The following is a 16874-nucleotide window of genomic DNA, read 5'->3' as shown; positions in this document are numbered from 1 at the left end:
AGTTAATCGACATTTTCCTACATGTATATTTCGTATTTGTTCAATCTGCCACCACATACAAAATTTTAAAACCAGGTAAATGACGAAAAATGAGTCATTTCACTCTCTCTCAGTTAAGCAATGAGCGACTAAGTTCGTTATAAATACTTTATAACTCTTTTCCATACTATTTTAAAATGCTCATTGAATATAAACATTAACATCTACAGCTTACTTATATAAAAATCGCCTCCTGCATCAACATGCTGAGTTCCTAATATAACCTGCAACCTATTGCCAACAATCAATTCCAAAATTTTGATTTTGACGGTGATATCCACTAAACAATTAAGTTACTATTATAGTCATAGGAAATAAACTTAAAACGTCTGACTTTGAAGAAATAGTTACAGACCGACTAAATGAAAATTAAAACGATTTGAGAGACGACGATAATGATAGTGATCAAGAAAGTGTGGCGATATAATACTTTATTGCTGGTTAGTTTTATTTACGTAATAACATTGAGTGGCACTAAAATATTTTTTAAAATTGAAATAAAAAACCCGAAGATAATAAAGCTTTTATCTAATTAGTATAATACAAGTTTCTCTAATAATCATATAAATGTTCCATCTCGTTGTTTCATGATTATTGGAAAACCATTGAATGAACGAATTATGAGCGCAAATCTAACTTGGATATTTTCTCCACTTCCAATTAACTCAAATGTTGATACAACTTTTGCCAAAATCATTTTCATTTCCAGCATAGCGAACTTTTGTCCAATACAGTTTCTGGGTCCAGCACTAAAAGGCAAATAAACAAATGCAGATTCCATTTTCATGTTCTCAAATCGTTCAGGTATAAACTCTTCTGGATTCTCATAATTATCTGGATCACGCATTGTATTAAAAAAGTCAACGTAAACCTCTGTAGTCGCTGGTAACACAGCATCACCAATCTTTGAATGAGCTGAAATATTTTAATGTGACATTATGGACTGAGTTTTGTGTTAATTTCTACACAAAATACTTTAATTTTAAAATACGTACAATACTTAAAGTCCGACATAATTTTTCTTCCAATAACGAGCACTGATGGATACAAACGTAATGTCTCCTTAATAACACATTCAGTATACTTCAATTTGCTAAGATCTTGGATTTTAATTGAGTTACCACTTTTAATATTCAGTACTTCCCTAACTTCACTCAAAATTTTTTCCTGCACCTGTGGGTGTCGAGATATTTCGAATAATGCGAAACAAATTGCTGATGTTGTTGTGTCATGTCCCTCAAACGTAAATGTATCGACTTCTTCTCGAATATCCTCATCCGTTAACGGAATTCCATCAACATTGGATTGAAGTAATAAATCTAATAGAGCCATTCGTTTCTTGATACCAATTGTGTCATCATCTTCTTGTGGTGTATCATCAGTGGTTTGAGACAAATCATTTTCCAGATCCTGACGACGTTTTTCAATTATTTGTGTAGAAAAGTTTTTTAAAAGTCTTGTTAATTTCATTTGCCGCAATTTTAAAACAGGGCAGCACAAAGAAAATATCAATTCACTTTGAAATGGTACGATCAAAGCACGCCAAGCTATTAAATCAGTAATCCTGTAGTTGAAAAATGGAATTAATTGAAATTTATATTTGGTGAAAGTATTTTTCTCTTTACTCTCTGACAGCATTTGCATATTCAACGCATTTATCGGTTTGTGCATATATTTTTGTACCTAACGCACTTTCTAAAATATGGAGAAGTATTTTTATATTTTATAATAATATTTTTTTCTTATTACCTGCAAAAATATCTAGAGATGCTGCACAAACAAATGGTTGAATATCAAAGCTCTTCACACCATCAGCTTTAGTTGCCAAACGGTCTAAAAGTATAGTACTTTGTTGATCAAAAATTTTGACAAATTCCTCCAAAATCTTAAAATGAAAAGCTGGAGTGATAATTTTACGCCGTGCAAACCATTTTCTGCCATTGCTGATGAGTAAACCAACGCCGAGCCAGTCCCTCAAAACATTGTACATTTGCAGTTTCGTTGTGGTCTGATTGCTTGACAAAACTTGTTCGATCATCTCCACATCTTTGCATATGACAAAAAGTCGATTAAAAATCCAACCGTGCGTAATTTTGCCATACTTTGCATAGTATTTTCGAACAGAAAACATAATATCTGCATGAGTTGTAATATATATATTTAATATATATATATTATATTTGTGTCAATCAGTTCGTTTTTAATTTACATACCTGTTTGTCTGAAGCTAAAAAATATTGAAATCGTGCCGAATATAGGATATATATCTAAACTTGGAACATTACGTATTAGTAGATATTTTCTCCTATTATGGAAATGCATAAAAACTGCAGCTGAAAACAGAAATATCACAGTCGACAGCAGAATCATTTTCACGACTAAATAACCAATCGTAAATTTTTCAGAGAACTGAAAATATTTTTATTGCTTCTGCTATATATAAATATATTTCGTTCCATGCGAATTGTAAAGCTATAATTACAGAACCCTAAACAATACCTAATATAATTATATGAGCGTGAAATACATAACAGCAATCATTATTAACCAATACTCACTTGGTGTTTATACAGAATACTGTATTTAATTTTTAGTTCCTTGTTTTTAAAGTGGCGTTCAGTAGGTGTATTAGAGATTTAAAACCGTGTCAAATGTCAGGGATTGTTTTAAACTCAATCGTTATAATTAACTGCCATTCTCAGTTTATTACGTTATAAACGCTTAATAATGCGTCAGATATATACTTTTGGTATTCCTCATATTATATTATATCATATTCATATTGACTATTGACTAATGCATTTAGACAAATAAATAGTTATACAATTTAAAGAATAAAATAAATATTAATAACAATAAAAAATCCATAAAACTATTCACTAATCACTCAAAAAGGTTTTCATATATAACACCTTCATAAATGGATATATAGACTTAATTATAAAAAATAAGAGATAAATTGATTCTTATCTGAACAATTAAATTGCATTCCTAACTGTACAAATGAAACTACTGCTTTCAATGTTTAATGAATACAAAATTCTATACCTGAAACATATATATATCTTAGAGCATACAACATCTGCTGATATATCTTTTATATATAAATTCTATTTTATTACAGGGTCTCACGATACTGACTCTTTGTATGTTTACTAAGATAAAAAGTAGGCTTCCACTGGTTGCGTCCGTGATAAAATGAGTACTAACATATTGAGAATCCTTTGCATATTATTTTCGAATATACACTGTACATAAGCCAGTATATTGTTGACATGATTTTTTAGGACATGCAATATTGCTTCAATTATACTTATTCTTTTTCTTAATGTTATTATTTTTCTGATCTACGAAACCTTAAACTAAAACCCTGTAGTTGTTGAAAGTCCAACTTTGACTTTAAGAATTCTATGAATAAAGATTTCATGTTTATTTGTGTTGTTTTTTCAATTTTTGAGGCTGTCACTAGTGACACATCTAGGGAAACTTTTTGATTAGATCCTCCGTATAGACTAGATATATGTCTGTTTATGGTTCAGAACTGGTAATTGATCAGCCATAATCATCAAGAGTATCGAATTGTCTACATAAGTGTGGTTATTTGCGTTACCTCTTAAATAGAGTAAAAACAGACATTTGTTAGGATTTCGACTTTTGATACTATCATGTTGAAATCACATATATTTTATATCTATATTTTCAATTTTACATCAAAACAAATTGGTAATCATGGGACTGCAGTGATCAAAATTGAGGGTTTTTGTCAAACTGTTGTTATTTTCGGAAGACAGTGAAGACACTTCTGTCCGAATACCATACCATTCCGTAACTTTTTGTAAATGATATGGTCATCTAAAAGTTGCTCCTTCTGATCGTCTGATCGTTGTATAACAGAGGATTTTTAATTCCTTTGACACCAGATGTAACAATGTTCTTCGAAGTCCTGCCCAAGACATTCAATACTAAAGAAAATTTGAAGTAAAAAATGTTCACAGCTTTTATAACAATTCCTAATTCTAACACATTGAGTTGTAATCTGATGAGAGATACTAAATTAAATATTAAACATAATTCACTTAAGAGTTTCACTTGATATACTTCACTAAAACTATGTAGTTAAATAAGAACTTTTAAATATATTTAAGTCTTCAAAAACTTGCAATTCAAAAATAAAATTTGAATAAATTTTTCTATTATTCACCGAAAACATTCGAGTATGATGTTAATAAATTTGACGATGTTTGATCTGAAGGCATTAAAACTTTTTATTTACTTATATAATTTTCGTTATAAATAATCAAATATATTATGTTCCTCGTTCCCTAATGATTATTGGAAAGCCGTTACATGAACGAATAACCATCGCATATTTCAGTTTGAAATTTTCTCCACTTGAAATTAATTCAAATTTTGATACAACTTTTGCCAAAATCATTTTCATTTCCAACATTGCGAACTTTTGTCCAATGCAGTTCCTAGGTCCAGCACTAAAAGGCAAATAAACAAATGCAGATTCCATTTTCATGTTCTCAAATCGTTCAGGTATAAACTCTTCTGGATTCTCATAATTATCCGGATCACGCATTGTATTAAAAAAGTCAACGTAAACCTCTGTAGTCGCTGGTAACACACCATCACCAATCTTTGAATGAGCTGAAATATTTTTGTGTGACATTATGGACTGAGTTTTGTGTTAATTTCTATACAAAATACTTTAATTTTAAAATACGTACAATACTTAAAGTCCGACATAATTTTTCTTCCAACAATAGGCACTGATGGATACAAACGTAATGTCTCCTTAATAACACATTCAGTATACTTCAATTTGCTAAGATCTTGGATTTTAATTGAGTTATCACTTTTAATATTCAGTACTTCCCTAACTTCACTCAAAACTTTTTCCTGCACCTGTGGGTGTCGAGATATTTCAAATAATGCGAAACATATTGTTGATGTTGTTGTATCATGTCCCTCAAACGTAAATGTATCGACTTCTTCTCGAATATCCTCATCCGTTAACGGAATTCCATCAACATTGGATTGAAGTAATAAATCTAATAGAGCCATTCGTTTCTTGATACCAATTGTGTCATCATCTTCTTGTGGTGTATCATCAGTGGATTGAGACAAATTATTTTCCAGATCCTGACGACGTTTTTCAATTATTTGTGTAGAAAAGTTTTTCAAAAGTCTTGTTAATTTCATTTGCCGCAATTTTAAAACAGGACAGCACAAAGAAAATATCAATTCACTTTGAAATGGTACGATCAAAGCACGCCAAGCTATTAAATCAGTAATCCTGTAGTTGAAAAATGGAATTAATTGAAATTTATATTTGGTGAAAGTATTTTTCTCTTTACTCTCTGACAGCACTTGCATATTCAACGCATTTATCCGTTTGTGCATATATTTTTGTACCTAACGCACTTTCTAAAATATGGAGAAGTATTTTTATATTTTATTATAATATTTTTTTCTTATTACCTGCAAAAATATCTAGAGATGCTGCACATATAAATGGTTGAATATCAAAGCTGTTCACACCATCAGCTTTAGTTGCCAAACGGTCTAAAAGTATAGTACTTTGTTGATCGAAAATTTTGACAAATTCCTCCAAAATCTTAAAATGAAAAGCTGGAGTGATAATTTTACGCCGTGCAAACCATTTTCTGCCATTGCTGATGAGTAAACCAACGCCGAGCCAGTCCCTCAAAACATTGTACATTTGCAGTTTCGTTGTGGTCTGATTGCTTGACAAAACTTGTTCGATCATCTCCACATCTTTGCATATGACAAAAAGTCGATTAAAAATCCAACCGTGCGTAATTTTGCCATACTTTGCATAGTATTTTCGAACAGAAAACATAATATCTGCATGAGTTGTAATATATATATTTAATATATATATATTATATTTGTGTCAATCAGTTCGTTTTTGATTTACATACCTGTTTGTCTGAAGCTAAAAAATATTGAAATCGTGCCGAATATAGGATATATATCTAAACTTGGAACATTACGTATTAGTAGATATCTTCTCCTATTATAGAAGTGCATAAAAAGTGCAGCTGAAAACAGAAGTATCACAGTCGACAGCAGAATCATTTTCTCGACTAACTAACCAATCGTAAATTTTTCAGAGAACTGAAAATATGTTTATTGCTTCTGCTATATACATATAAATATATGGCGTTAAGTGCAAGTGTGTTTACTTATTATCGTTATTATTATTATAATTGTTATCATTATATAATAGTTATTAATATCATTATAATTATTATCAATTAGTTTTTACACAGAATTCTGTATTTAATTTCTGCTTTTCCAGTTAATAAAAGCGTTTAGTTGATGTGTTGAAGGCTCAACAACATACTATTATTTTAAAGGCTGGAATATTTAGTGATGCGCGTTCTATATATTGTATTATTCATATTATGAGAAGAATATTTTGTTGATAATGACTTCTGATATCTGAATGTTAGACACATTGCATTGAGTGGCAATAAAATTTAAAGATATTTATAAAAAATATCTTTCTTTTTACTGGATCAATCCTAAGTAAAAGTGACATAAATCATTAAGTATATCAAAATTTTGGAACATTAACCTAGGAAGATTATTAATGGCACTCATTTAAAAATGAAATTTAAATGAAATTTTCTACTACGAGTAGTAATTTGTACGTATAATAATGTGGAGTTTTTATATATAAAAATTTGAAATTAAATACTATTAGAAGTGTGCCAATGTAATTAAAGCACATAGATAAAATATAAAAATATAAAAACTAGATTAAAAAAAGAATTATTGCATTGAATATCTTATATATTGTAGTTAGCTATGTAATGAAAACGTTTATGAATAATAATGAATATAATTATAATTAAGATAAATAGTTGAACATTTTTACTTTAGAAATAATTTTCCCAAACTTTTGTCCTGTCCTTTGAAAAGAAAGGATATTTTAAATATATTCTAAAATCATCATATGTATAACAGTTTTGACAAATATTTGAAAGACATTACTATTTTCATAAAATATAATTAATTTAGTTAAGAACGTCTAAGATAAAAATGTTAATATATTTATTCAAAGGAAATTTAATTTCCTTTAAGATATTGCTGCAGTAAAGCACAGGTGGGACTTAGACTCGGAATGCGGATATATTTAACTTAACATATGTAAACATTTCTTCCGAGCCTTAGTAAGTTGCAGTTTAGCGAACATAGAGCACTGTTATGGTTAAAGTAAGCGGATGGCACGGAAAGGCATCGGTGGTCAGCCTTTATGTGCGGCACACCAAAATCGATCACATGCGGCACCTTATATTCATACTCATATCCACGAATATATACAAATGCAAAAAGTGTGTAAATTAAAATAAATCAAGTTTTATTATTGTGTTTAAATTACCTGTAATTATATTTTAATTATTCTTTTAAGTTAATCAGTATACATAAAACGAAGCACAAAGGTCAAAGTACGAAGCACAAAAACCTACAGGTTTTTTTGATTTTAATATTCTTATATGTATATGTATGTATGTACTTATATGAAGTAACGAAGTACCAAATTATGAAATTGTTTTCATTTTCAATATAGAATTAAAATATAAGATTAATTTTATTTTTATTTTAAGTAATAGTAATTATAAATTTAGGTTTGAATGGTTTATATAACAACTGTGTACAATGTTTTATTTAATAATCAAAAAATTTATTTCTTTTTTTCAATTGTATATTCAATACATATCAAAGATAAGATATTTCAAATTGTGGTTTTTGATTTTCTACCCAAAACTTAGCTTGAAGTATACATCGCTACATTTTGTGGTCAAAAGACCAATGATAAACAAAATAAAATGCTTCCTGACAAAGAAGTAGCGATTAATAAAATTGAATTACAATATAATAATACTACGCGACTACTATAAAAATTATTTGAATAATATGTAAATGAAAGAAATCTATCACGAGAAAAGCATGTAGAGAACAGTCTGAAGCCTTACAAAATGCGGCCAATTTTTAATCAGATCAGGAAGTTAATAAAACTCAAGCACCTATTTTATATATAATGCTTAGGAAAAAAAATAAATATAGGGTTTCAATTTTTTTTCATTAAAAACTAGTATCGTTTACTAAAAAATGGAACTAAAATTAATAATTTCGAATACATTGAATTATTAACTTTAGCATTTTAGAAACTCATTCTAGGAAAAAGCATTACAATTAATATCTTCAAATAGTCAGAAATAAGACTTTTCAAAAGTAAGGGAAGGCATTGAATTAGTTTTTTCGGAGCCTAGACATATAAATCACAATTCTGTATATAATGTCAGTTTGCCCATAAAAGTATGCTTTTAAAATGGAACACAATAATTTCTTTATTTGCAAGAAAACTAAAATTTTACATTTTTTAATTTTACACTTTAAAAATTTTTGTGTAATACTAATATATATATTTCTTTGTAAACTTAAAACTCTAAACACATTATGCATTTCCGTAAAAAACAGGTTCGCAATACCCTTGTAGTCAATTTTCACCCCTTACATTTTACCTACGGTAACGCAAGGGTAGAAATTAATTAAACATGTACACAGGCAGTTTTCAAAAAATAATAAAACTTTAATTAAATAAAAAAAATAATAAGAAACGTAATAAATAATAAATTATATTTTAATGTAGTAAACATTTTATAATAAGAATAACATATTCTTAATTTATATATTGGAGTCAAGCTTCTCTTCCGTCAATTGAAGATAAAATAGTATCATGAATCTGGAAGGCTTATTTAGCTGGTATTTGTACCCCAATCATTCTTCAGACATTACTTTCTATGCATTCTCGTTCTTTATGTAGATAGACGGGTATTAAGAGAAATCTGTTGGCCACTCTATACTTATTAGCCAATATCACCGACAGAGATTTGTCATCTACACCAATCGTCAGCAATTTATCTTTCTTCTTCCTTAAAACTGTAGCCTCTTCACAGATGAGTAAAAAGGCCCTCGTTTGCAGTCATCAAACAAATGAGAAATTTATTCATTTCAACATCAACTGATCTAATTACATACAGTCATCATATTTAAACCGGAAGTCGTCATACAGTTATCATCCCCTCCTAGCCACAAATCTGTAATATCGTTGGATGTAACCATTCAACGACTTCTTCAGTTGCATAGTCGACTCGTATAAGAGCTGATCAAAAGTGTACTAAGAAAAATAGTGTGGTTGAAATAACCTGATTTTAAAATATTCTTACTCGATGCCTCATGTTGGTTTAACCATACAAGTTAATTTTCGTAACTTCTTTACCAGATAAGATAAAATTTCTCTAGCAAAATGATCAAGTCAATTTAATTAACATATGGTTAGAGCATATTTTTCTGAGAGTATGTGCCATCGAATTTCAATTAGGATTTTCTTCTTTTATATATCTTCTCTATCAAAAGCTCTTCAACTTTCCCTTCTTCCTCCCAAAAAAGTATGTGTTCAGTTTAAGATGTATAATTGCCAAAGTTATACTTTTAGTGACGTTAGCATATTTAACGCCGGATCTCCTAATACCCGAACCAAGTTTGGACATGTTTATGACCATTTTCGAAGCAAATCGAATTGCACCTGATTTCGCATTATAATTCGTTTCAGATTGCGTATAAGTATCCGCCCAGTTTTTCCTGGCCAAGTTCTTAAGGCGTTTCCTCGCAGTTAAACCGACTTCAAATACTTTTTGTTTAACGTTTGCTTACGTAAACCTTCTTTGAGATGATTTTATCTACACCTCTTTATAAAATTAAAGATTTCTCTCCATTTGAAGAAAAATCATATGCCAAAATTGTGGTAGCAATAGCGAAAATTCCAATAATGAACTTCTTAATAAGTACTAGATTATTTGTATACAGTAGGTATAAAACTGGGCCCATAACACTGCCTGAAGTTTATTCCGCAATCTTCAGTAGCGTATCCAATGAGGTTTAGGAGATATATCTCTTTCTCTTAGACATGTTCGTATAAATTATATTACTTTTATATCATAAAATAATTAATTATCTACCCCAAAAAACACTATCAAAACAAATATTTGCTACTACATCCCTCTTTGGTCAACCTTAGCCACTACGGGGTATCATCTTGTCAGCAAAAATGAACTGATCTTTGACATTTAAAAACTAAGTCATCTCTGTCATTTATTGTTTATTGTTTTATTTTTGCACATCAGTAGTTATCTTTCTCTACACATCTATCTGTCTATCTCAAATCAAACAAGAAGATCTACAACGAGAAATTCTAAATAATATAATAATTTAATTAAAAAAAGAAAGACTTCAAGTACTAATTTTCGCACATTATTTTTAGATAGCAGGTTGAGGATAGTTTCTTATCTTACACCACTTTTTATCAAAAATTACACAGGTTCCGCCATCATTCGGTTTTAAAAATAAAAAATCTGAAGATGGTAACGGCATTATTTTACTTGTACATATTTATTATTCTACAAATAATCAAATCTGTTCAGCTTCTCGCTTCTTTATGATTATTGGAAAACCGTTCAATGAACGTATTATTACCGCATAGTCCAATTCTAAGTTTTCCCCACTTGATATTAACTCAAATGTTGTTACAACTTTTGCCAAAATCATTTTCATTTCCAACATTGCGAACTTTTGTCCAATACAGTTTCTGGGTCCAGCACTAAAAGGCAAATAAACAAATGCAGATTCCATTTTCATGTTCTCAAATCGTTCAGGTATAAACTCTTCTGGATTCTCATAATTATCCGGATCACGCATTGTATTAAAAAAGTCAACGTAAACCTCTGTAGTCGCTGGTAACACACCATCACCAATCTTTGAATGAGCTGAAATATTTTTGTGTGACATTATGGACTGAGTTTTGTGTTAATTTCTATACAAAATACTTTAATTTTAAAATACGTACAATACTTAAAGTCCGACATAATTTTTCTTCCAATAATAGGCACTGATGGATACAAACGTAATGTCTCCTTAATAACATATTCAGTATACTTTAATTTGTTAAGATCTTGGATTTTAATAGGATTGCTACTACTAAAATTTATAACATCATTAACTTCAGTCAAAATTTTTTCCTGCACCTGAGGGTGTCGAGATATTTCGAATAATGCGAAACAAATTGCCGATGTTGTTGTGTCATGTCCCTCAAACGTAAATGTATCAATTTCCTCACGAATATCCTCATTCGTTAACGGAATTCCATCAACATTGGATTGAAGTAACAAGTCCAAGAGAGCTTTTCGCTTTTTGGTACCAATCATCTCATCGTCTTCGTTTGATTTTTCTTCAGTGGATTGAGACAAGTCTATTTCCAATTCATGACGACGTTTTTCAATTATTTGTGTTGAAAATTTTTTTAAAAGTCTTGTTAATTTTATTTGTCTTAGCTTTAAATGTGGACAACACAACGAAAAAATCAATTCACTCTGATATGGCAGTTTTAACGAACGCCAAGCTATTAAATCAGTAATCCTGTAATTTTGAAACCAAATTTTATTAAATTATTTTTGTTAGAAATTCTTGCCTTCTTTACTCTTTTACAGCATTTGCATATTCAACGCATTTATCCGTTTGTGCATAAATTTTTGTACCTAACGCACTTTCTAAAATTTGGGGAAGGATATTATATTTTATAATGATACTTTTTCTTATTACCTGCAAAAATATCTAAAGATGCTGCACAAATAAATGGTTGAATATCGAAACTCTTCACACCATCAGCTTTAGTTGCCAAACGGTCTAAAAGTATAGTACTTTGTTGATCGAAAACTTTTACAAATTCCCCCAAAATCTTAAAATGAAAAGCTGGAGTGATAATTTTACGCCGTGCAAACCATTTTCTACCATCGCTAAGAAGTAAACCAACGCCGAGCCAATCTTTCAAAAAGTCATAAATTTGCAGTTTCGTTATGGTCTGATTGCTGGACAAAACTTGTTCGATCATCTCCACATCTTTGCATATGACAAAAAGTCGATGAAAAATCCAACCGTGTACCAATTTACCATATTTCGCATAGTAGTTTTTAACCATTTGATTTAAATCTATTTATTTGTTAATTCGTATAATAAATTTATATTTAATATTAGTTTATTGATTTACGCACTTGTCTGACTTAAGTTAAAAAATACTGAAACCGTGCCGAATATCGGATATATATCTAAACTTGGAACATTACGTATTAGTAGATATCTTCTCCTGTTGTAGAAGTGTAGAAAAAGTGCTGCTGAGAGAAGTATTACAGTCGATAGCAGTATCATTTTCCGGATTAAACAATCGTATATTTTATAGAAAACTAATATCTGTTTTATTGCTTCGGACTATATATAAAAATATTTTATCAATGCAAAAAATAAAGCTATAATTAAAATATATTACACAAACCGTATATTAACAATGTAAGCAGAATGACTTTAACACATAAATATAATTGCTTTATATATATGGTTATATATTAAATTTTATCTTCCTCCCATTTAAATATCCTGTCATGACGATTTAATTGCTCTAGCTATTATCTTAAATGCCGCAGCACTCAATTAAGTAATTTTCAGTTTATTTTCATTCAAGTTGTAGATATAAAAACTCGTGTTGTAAGCAAAGAACCAATAATCACATAATTAGTCTTTCATACATAAAATCATTTGAATATGGCGAAAAAAGTGAATAATAACAAAAAATAAAAAGCTATTAAATTATTCACGATTCGGTTGCAAAAATTTTCGACTTTTAACACACATATACTTAAATAACAACCTTAGTTTTTGGACTTGAGTTAAAATGGCGTCGTTAAGCCACAACTGGGCAGCCGTTACGGTTGACCTAACCCGCGCAATTACTACTCTTACGTTCCCGTTGTGCACCATGGGCTACGTGAGCAACATATGAGCGGAACAAGGTAACCAATTTATGTGGAGCTCTAGGTCTCGGCAAACGAGAGAGAGCCTTTGTGGGGCCACTTCGACATATTCGATTTAAGGGCCCGCCGATGTTTGGCAGCTCATGAATACCTCGCTGCAGCGGGCGTCTGACTTGTATCAAACTGAGTTTGTCCAGTCTGACTATATAAATATGTTCACTTGGAGACTCTGACTCACCTATAGATTCACAAAACCTTGATAATCAAACAAGGAAAAATATTACACAAGGGGTAATTATATCTTCTGCATAAGGCACAAGGATTTTGGAGGTGCCAAATCTATGTAGGAGGAAAAGGCTCTATGCTCCATTGGAAGAGGAGGATAAGAGAAAAAAGAGAGAAATACTATTGGGAGTAAAATATAAAATAATTTGAATTCAATGAAAACAAAAGTCAATGCAAAAAATTTAATTGTTTTTACAGTTACACTTAAACAATCTTCACTACCTCAAAGATCCAAGATTGATCAAAGTAGTGAAATGAATGAAATAGTGAAACAGCTTTGAAACAGCTTTGAAACAGAAAAAGATGTAATAGTCTGTAATAGTCTAGTTTAGTGTTCGATAGCTGTTCGTATTCGATTTTACAAAGTATTCGGAGAATTCGATTAATCGTATAATAAACGAAGTCTTCGGAAATGAAAAAAATATTAGATTTTTTGTGAATCCGGAGTCTTCAAATATCTGGATTTGCAATTATTATTCGCAGTAAAATTATTGAGACACTTCGTGAGCAAAACTTAAAGAGGAGCACTAAATGGAAAAGAATGTACAGAATGTAACAATTAATACAAATTCTTTTAGGGATGATAGAATTTGTTGTTGTTTGTACGATTGAGTGTATTTGGTATTTTACGCAGAAAATTATATGTACATAATGTTTGTTTCATATCATTTTATTTATTTCATTTTATTACATATTAGTAAACAAAAAATTTGCATTGTAAATAACTTATATTAATATTGGTGATTCACATTAGAGAAATTATATTGATGAAAATTTGAAATATAATACAAAATATACCATATGTATATATAGTAAATTAAGTATATGTATATGAATGTAGTATATGTATTTTTAACAATCGTCTTGCATTTATAAACTAATTATTTTTATTAGAAGAGGCAATACTCCTCATAGGACAGCGTTAATATTGCTGACGATTCTGTGTCATCTAAACATACATTACCAGCTCTTCAATATGGCTGTCAGTCTTTATTCTAGTCTAAGAGAAAAAATTCACTATGAAAAATAATTATTTTTTGAAAGTCCATATACTTAAATAATTAAGCATTATCTCAAAATAATATAAAGACCGACTAAAAATTCAAGATTAGTGAATTTAAATATTTATTTGAGTTTGCAAAGTTTCCAAACATTCAGACTATCAGATTTATTGGCTTTCTTCTATACGTACTCTACTTCCAATATTGCTGGCTTTGCAGTTTTTGTCAGAAACTTTCGTTCTATAAAAATTTGTTCTTATTTTTGGTGTTACTATTATTTCTTCTATTATTTAACCAACTATATCTCTATAAGATTTTGAGCCCAAAAGGATACGGCTTCGATATTAATACTAACATGCTCCTTACTTATTTGTAATTTTTCTAAAAACTTGCTCTACCTACTCCATTCCACCGATCACCATACCAATAATCGCGTATATGCTTGATGTCTTGTGGTTTAATAAATATTATTTTTCTAAACAACTTGTTTTTTTACAAACTTAAATAAAATAAAACAGTTTTTTGTTGATTTAATTTCAGCATTAATTTTAAATTCTTAATTCCTAAACACAATTAAATTATGTTAGTAGACTTTTCTTTTTTTCATGATTACTGGAAAACCATTATATGAACGAAGTATGACTGCATATTCAATTTGGATACTTTCCTTACTTGGTAGTAACTCAAAAGTTGATACAACTTTTGCCAAAATCATTTTCATTTCCAACATTGCGAACTTTTGTCCAATACAGTTTCTGGGTCCAGCACTAAAAGGCAAATAAACAAATGCAGATTCCATTTTCATGTTCTCAAATCGTTCAGGTATAAACTCTTCTGGATTCTCATAAATATCCGGATCACGCATTGTATTAAAAAAGTCAGCAACAAACTCTGTAGTCGCTGGTAACACACCATCACCAATCTTTGAATGACCTGAAATATTTTCGTATTATTTTATATTTTAATGAAAATTCAAAGTAAGACATATAAATTTTATTTTATTTACTTACTATATTTAAAGTCTGCATTTATTTTCCTCGCAATTATCGGCACTGATGGATATAAACGTAATGTCTCCTTAATAACATATTCAGTATACTTTAATTTGTTAAGATCTTGGATTTTAATAGGATTGCTACTACTAAAATTTATAACATCATTAACTTCAGTCAAAATTTTTTCCTGCACCTGAGGGTGTCGCGATATTTCGAATAATGCGAAACAAATTGCCGATGTTGTTGTGTCATGTCCCTCAAACGTAAATGTATCGATTTCCTCACGAATATCCTCATTCGTTAACGGAATTCCATCAACATTGGATTGAAGTAACAAGTCCAAGAGAGCTTTTCGCTTTTTGGTACCAATCATCTCATCGTCTTCGTTTGATTTTTCTTCAGTGGATTGAGACAAGTCTATTTCCAATTCATGACGACGTTTTTCAATTATTTGTGTAGAAAAGTTTTTTAAAAGTCTTGTTAATTTTATTTGTCTTAGCTTTAAATGTGGACAACACAACGAAAATATCAATTCACTCTGATATGGCAGTTTTAACGAACGCCAAGCTATTAAATCAGTAATCCTGTAATTTTAAAACCAAATCTTATTAAATTATTTTTGATAAAAATGCTTGGCTTCTTTACTCTTTGACAGCATTTGCATATTCAACGCATTTATCCGTTTGTGCATATATTTTTGTACCTAACGCACTTTCTAAAATATGGGGAAGGATATTATATTTTATAATGATATTTTTTTCTTATTACCTGCAAAAATATCTAGAGATGCTGCACATATAAATGGTTGAATATTGAAACTCTTCACACCATCAGCTTTAGTTGCCAAACGGTCTAAAAGTATAGTACTTTGTTGATCGAAAACTTTTACAAATTCCCCCAAAATCTTAAAATGAAATGCTGGAGTGATAATTTTACGCCGTGCAAACCATTTTCTACCATCGCTAAGAAGTAAACCAACGCCGAGCCAATCTTTCAAAAAGTCATAAATTTGCAGTTTAGTTATGGTCTGATTGCTGGATAAAACTTGTTCGATCATCTCCACATCTTTGCATATAACAAAAAGTCGATGAAAAACCCAACCGTGTACAACTTTTCCAGAATTTACATAGTATCTTCGAACGGCAGTCAAAATATCTACAGTAATTTTGATTATTATCTATGATATGACCATTAACAAAAATTTAGTAATTCACACACCCATTTGACTGAACCTGAAAAATATTGAAACCGTGCCGAATATCGGATATATATCTAAACTTGGAACATTGCGCATTAGTAAATATCTTCTCCTGTTGTAGAAATGTATAAAAACTGCCATTGAGAGCAAAATTATAACGAGCGTCAGTAAAATCATTTTTGCGATCAAGTAACAACCGTAAATGTTCTAGAAAACTAAAATTGATGAAATTGCTTTTAACTATTTATGTACTCAGGAATTGCTTCAGTGCAAAAATCTAATCATTATTTAATAACTTTATAGAATAAGATTAATTCAATAATTACGAGGCTGTTATATTACAAATCATATGGCAATTCATTAATATTTAATTTTAAATAATTCAGGTAATGCAGGGTAATTCAGGTTAGCTGCAGCAATTCAAAATTCTGAACTCGAATATTTGGACTTAAATATCAAT

At 29.9% G+C, this 16874-nt stretch overlaps 3 protein-coding genes across 3 annotated transcripts; all 3 read right to left on the bottom strand.

Annotated features, from left to right (window-relative positions):
• Positions 1-556: 556 nt before the first annotated feature.
• Positions 557-6147, bottom strand: LOC119680492 (cytochrome P450 4d2-like). Its single transcript, XM_038093322.1, has 10 exons — positions 5991-6147; positions 5527-5913; positions 5403-5472; positions 4773-5341; positions 4353-4692; positions 2253-2266; positions 1789-2175; positions 1665-1734; positions 1035-1603; positions 557-954 (listed from the first exon to the last, which is right to left on the bottom strand). Exons 1-10 carry the CDS (start codon positions 6145-6147, stop codon positions 599-601), a joined length of 2919 nt encoding a protein of 972 aa, XP_037949250.1. The 3' UTR covers positions 557-598.
• A 4330-nt stretch (positions 6148-10477) lies between these two features.
• On the bottom strand, positions 10478-12344 carry LOC119670744 (cytochrome P450 4d8-like). Its single transcript, XM_038081143.1, has 5 exons — positions 12183-12344; positions 11734-12120; positions 11612-11681; positions 10982-11550; positions 10478-10901 (listed from the first exon to the last, which is right to left on the bottom strand). The coding sequence occupies exons 1-5, from the start codon at positions 12334-12336 to the stop codon at positions 10546-10548; spliced, it is 1536 nt and encodes a 511-aa protein (XP_037937071.1). The 5' UTR covers positions 12337-12344; the 3' UTR covers positions 10478-10545.
• A 2425-nt stretch (positions 12345-14769) lies between these two features.
• Positions 14770-16591, bottom strand: LOC119671349 (cytochrome P450 4d8-like). Its single transcript, XM_038081933.1, has 5 exons — positions 16435-16591; positions 15985-16371; positions 15862-15931; positions 15232-15800; positions 14770-15154 (listed from the first exon to the last, which is right to left on the bottom strand). The coding sequence occupies exons 1-5, from the start codon at positions 16589-16591 to the stop codon at positions 14805-14807; spliced, it is 1533 nt and encodes a 510-aa protein (XP_037937861.1). The 3' UTR covers positions 14770-14804.
• Positions 16592-16874: the final 283 nt, after the last annotated feature.

This window comes from Teleopsis dalmanni, chromosome 1 (genome assembly GCF_002237135.1).
Source record: "Teleopsis dalmanni isolate 2A chromosome 1, ASM223713v2, whole genome shotgun sequence".
Classification (NCBI taxonomy): Eukaryota; Metazoa; Arthropoda; class Insecta; order Diptera; family Diopsidae; genus Teleopsis; species Teleopsis dalmanni.
The sequence above is the reverse complement of the archived record's forward strand: the minus strand, read 5'-3'. Positions and strand labels throughout refer to the sequence as shown.

Coding starts and splice junctions, on each gene's coding strand:
- LOC119680492 (XM_038093322.1), bottom strand. CDS start 6,147: ATGATTCTGCTGTCGACTGTGATACTTCTGTTTTCAGCTGCACTTTTT. Junction 5,473..5,526: donor ATCTCTAGATATTTTTGCAG/GTAATAAGAAAA, acceptor TCCATATTTTAG/AAAGTGCGTTAGGTACAAAA. Junction 955..1,034: donor TATGTCGGACTTTAAGTATT/GTACGTATTTTA, acceptor AAAATATTTCAG/CTCATTCAAAGATTGGTGAT.
- LOC119670744 (XM_038081143.1), bottom strand. CDS start 12,336: ATGATACTGCTATCGACTGTAATACTTCTCTCAGCAGCACTTTTTCTA. Junction 11,682..11,733: donor ATCTTTAGATATTTTTGCAG/GTAATAAGAAAA, acceptor CCCAAATTTTAG/AAAGTGCGTTAGGTACAAAA. Junction 11,551..11,611: donor TATGCAAATGCTGTAAAAGA/GTAAAGAAGGCA, acceptor TCAAAATTACAG/GATTACTGATTTAATAGCTT.
- LOC119671349 (XM_038081933.1), bottom strand. CDS start 16,591: ATGATTTTACTGACGCTCGTTATAATTTTGCTCTCAATGGCAGTTTTT. Junction 16,372..16,434: donor TTTCAGGTTCAGTCAAATGG/GTGTGTGAATTA, acceptor AAATTACTGTAG/ATATTTTGACTGCCGTTCGA. Junction 15,155..15,231: donor AAATGCAGACTTTAAATATA/GTAAGTAAATAA, acceptor AAAATATTTCAG/GTCATTCAAAGATTGGTGAT.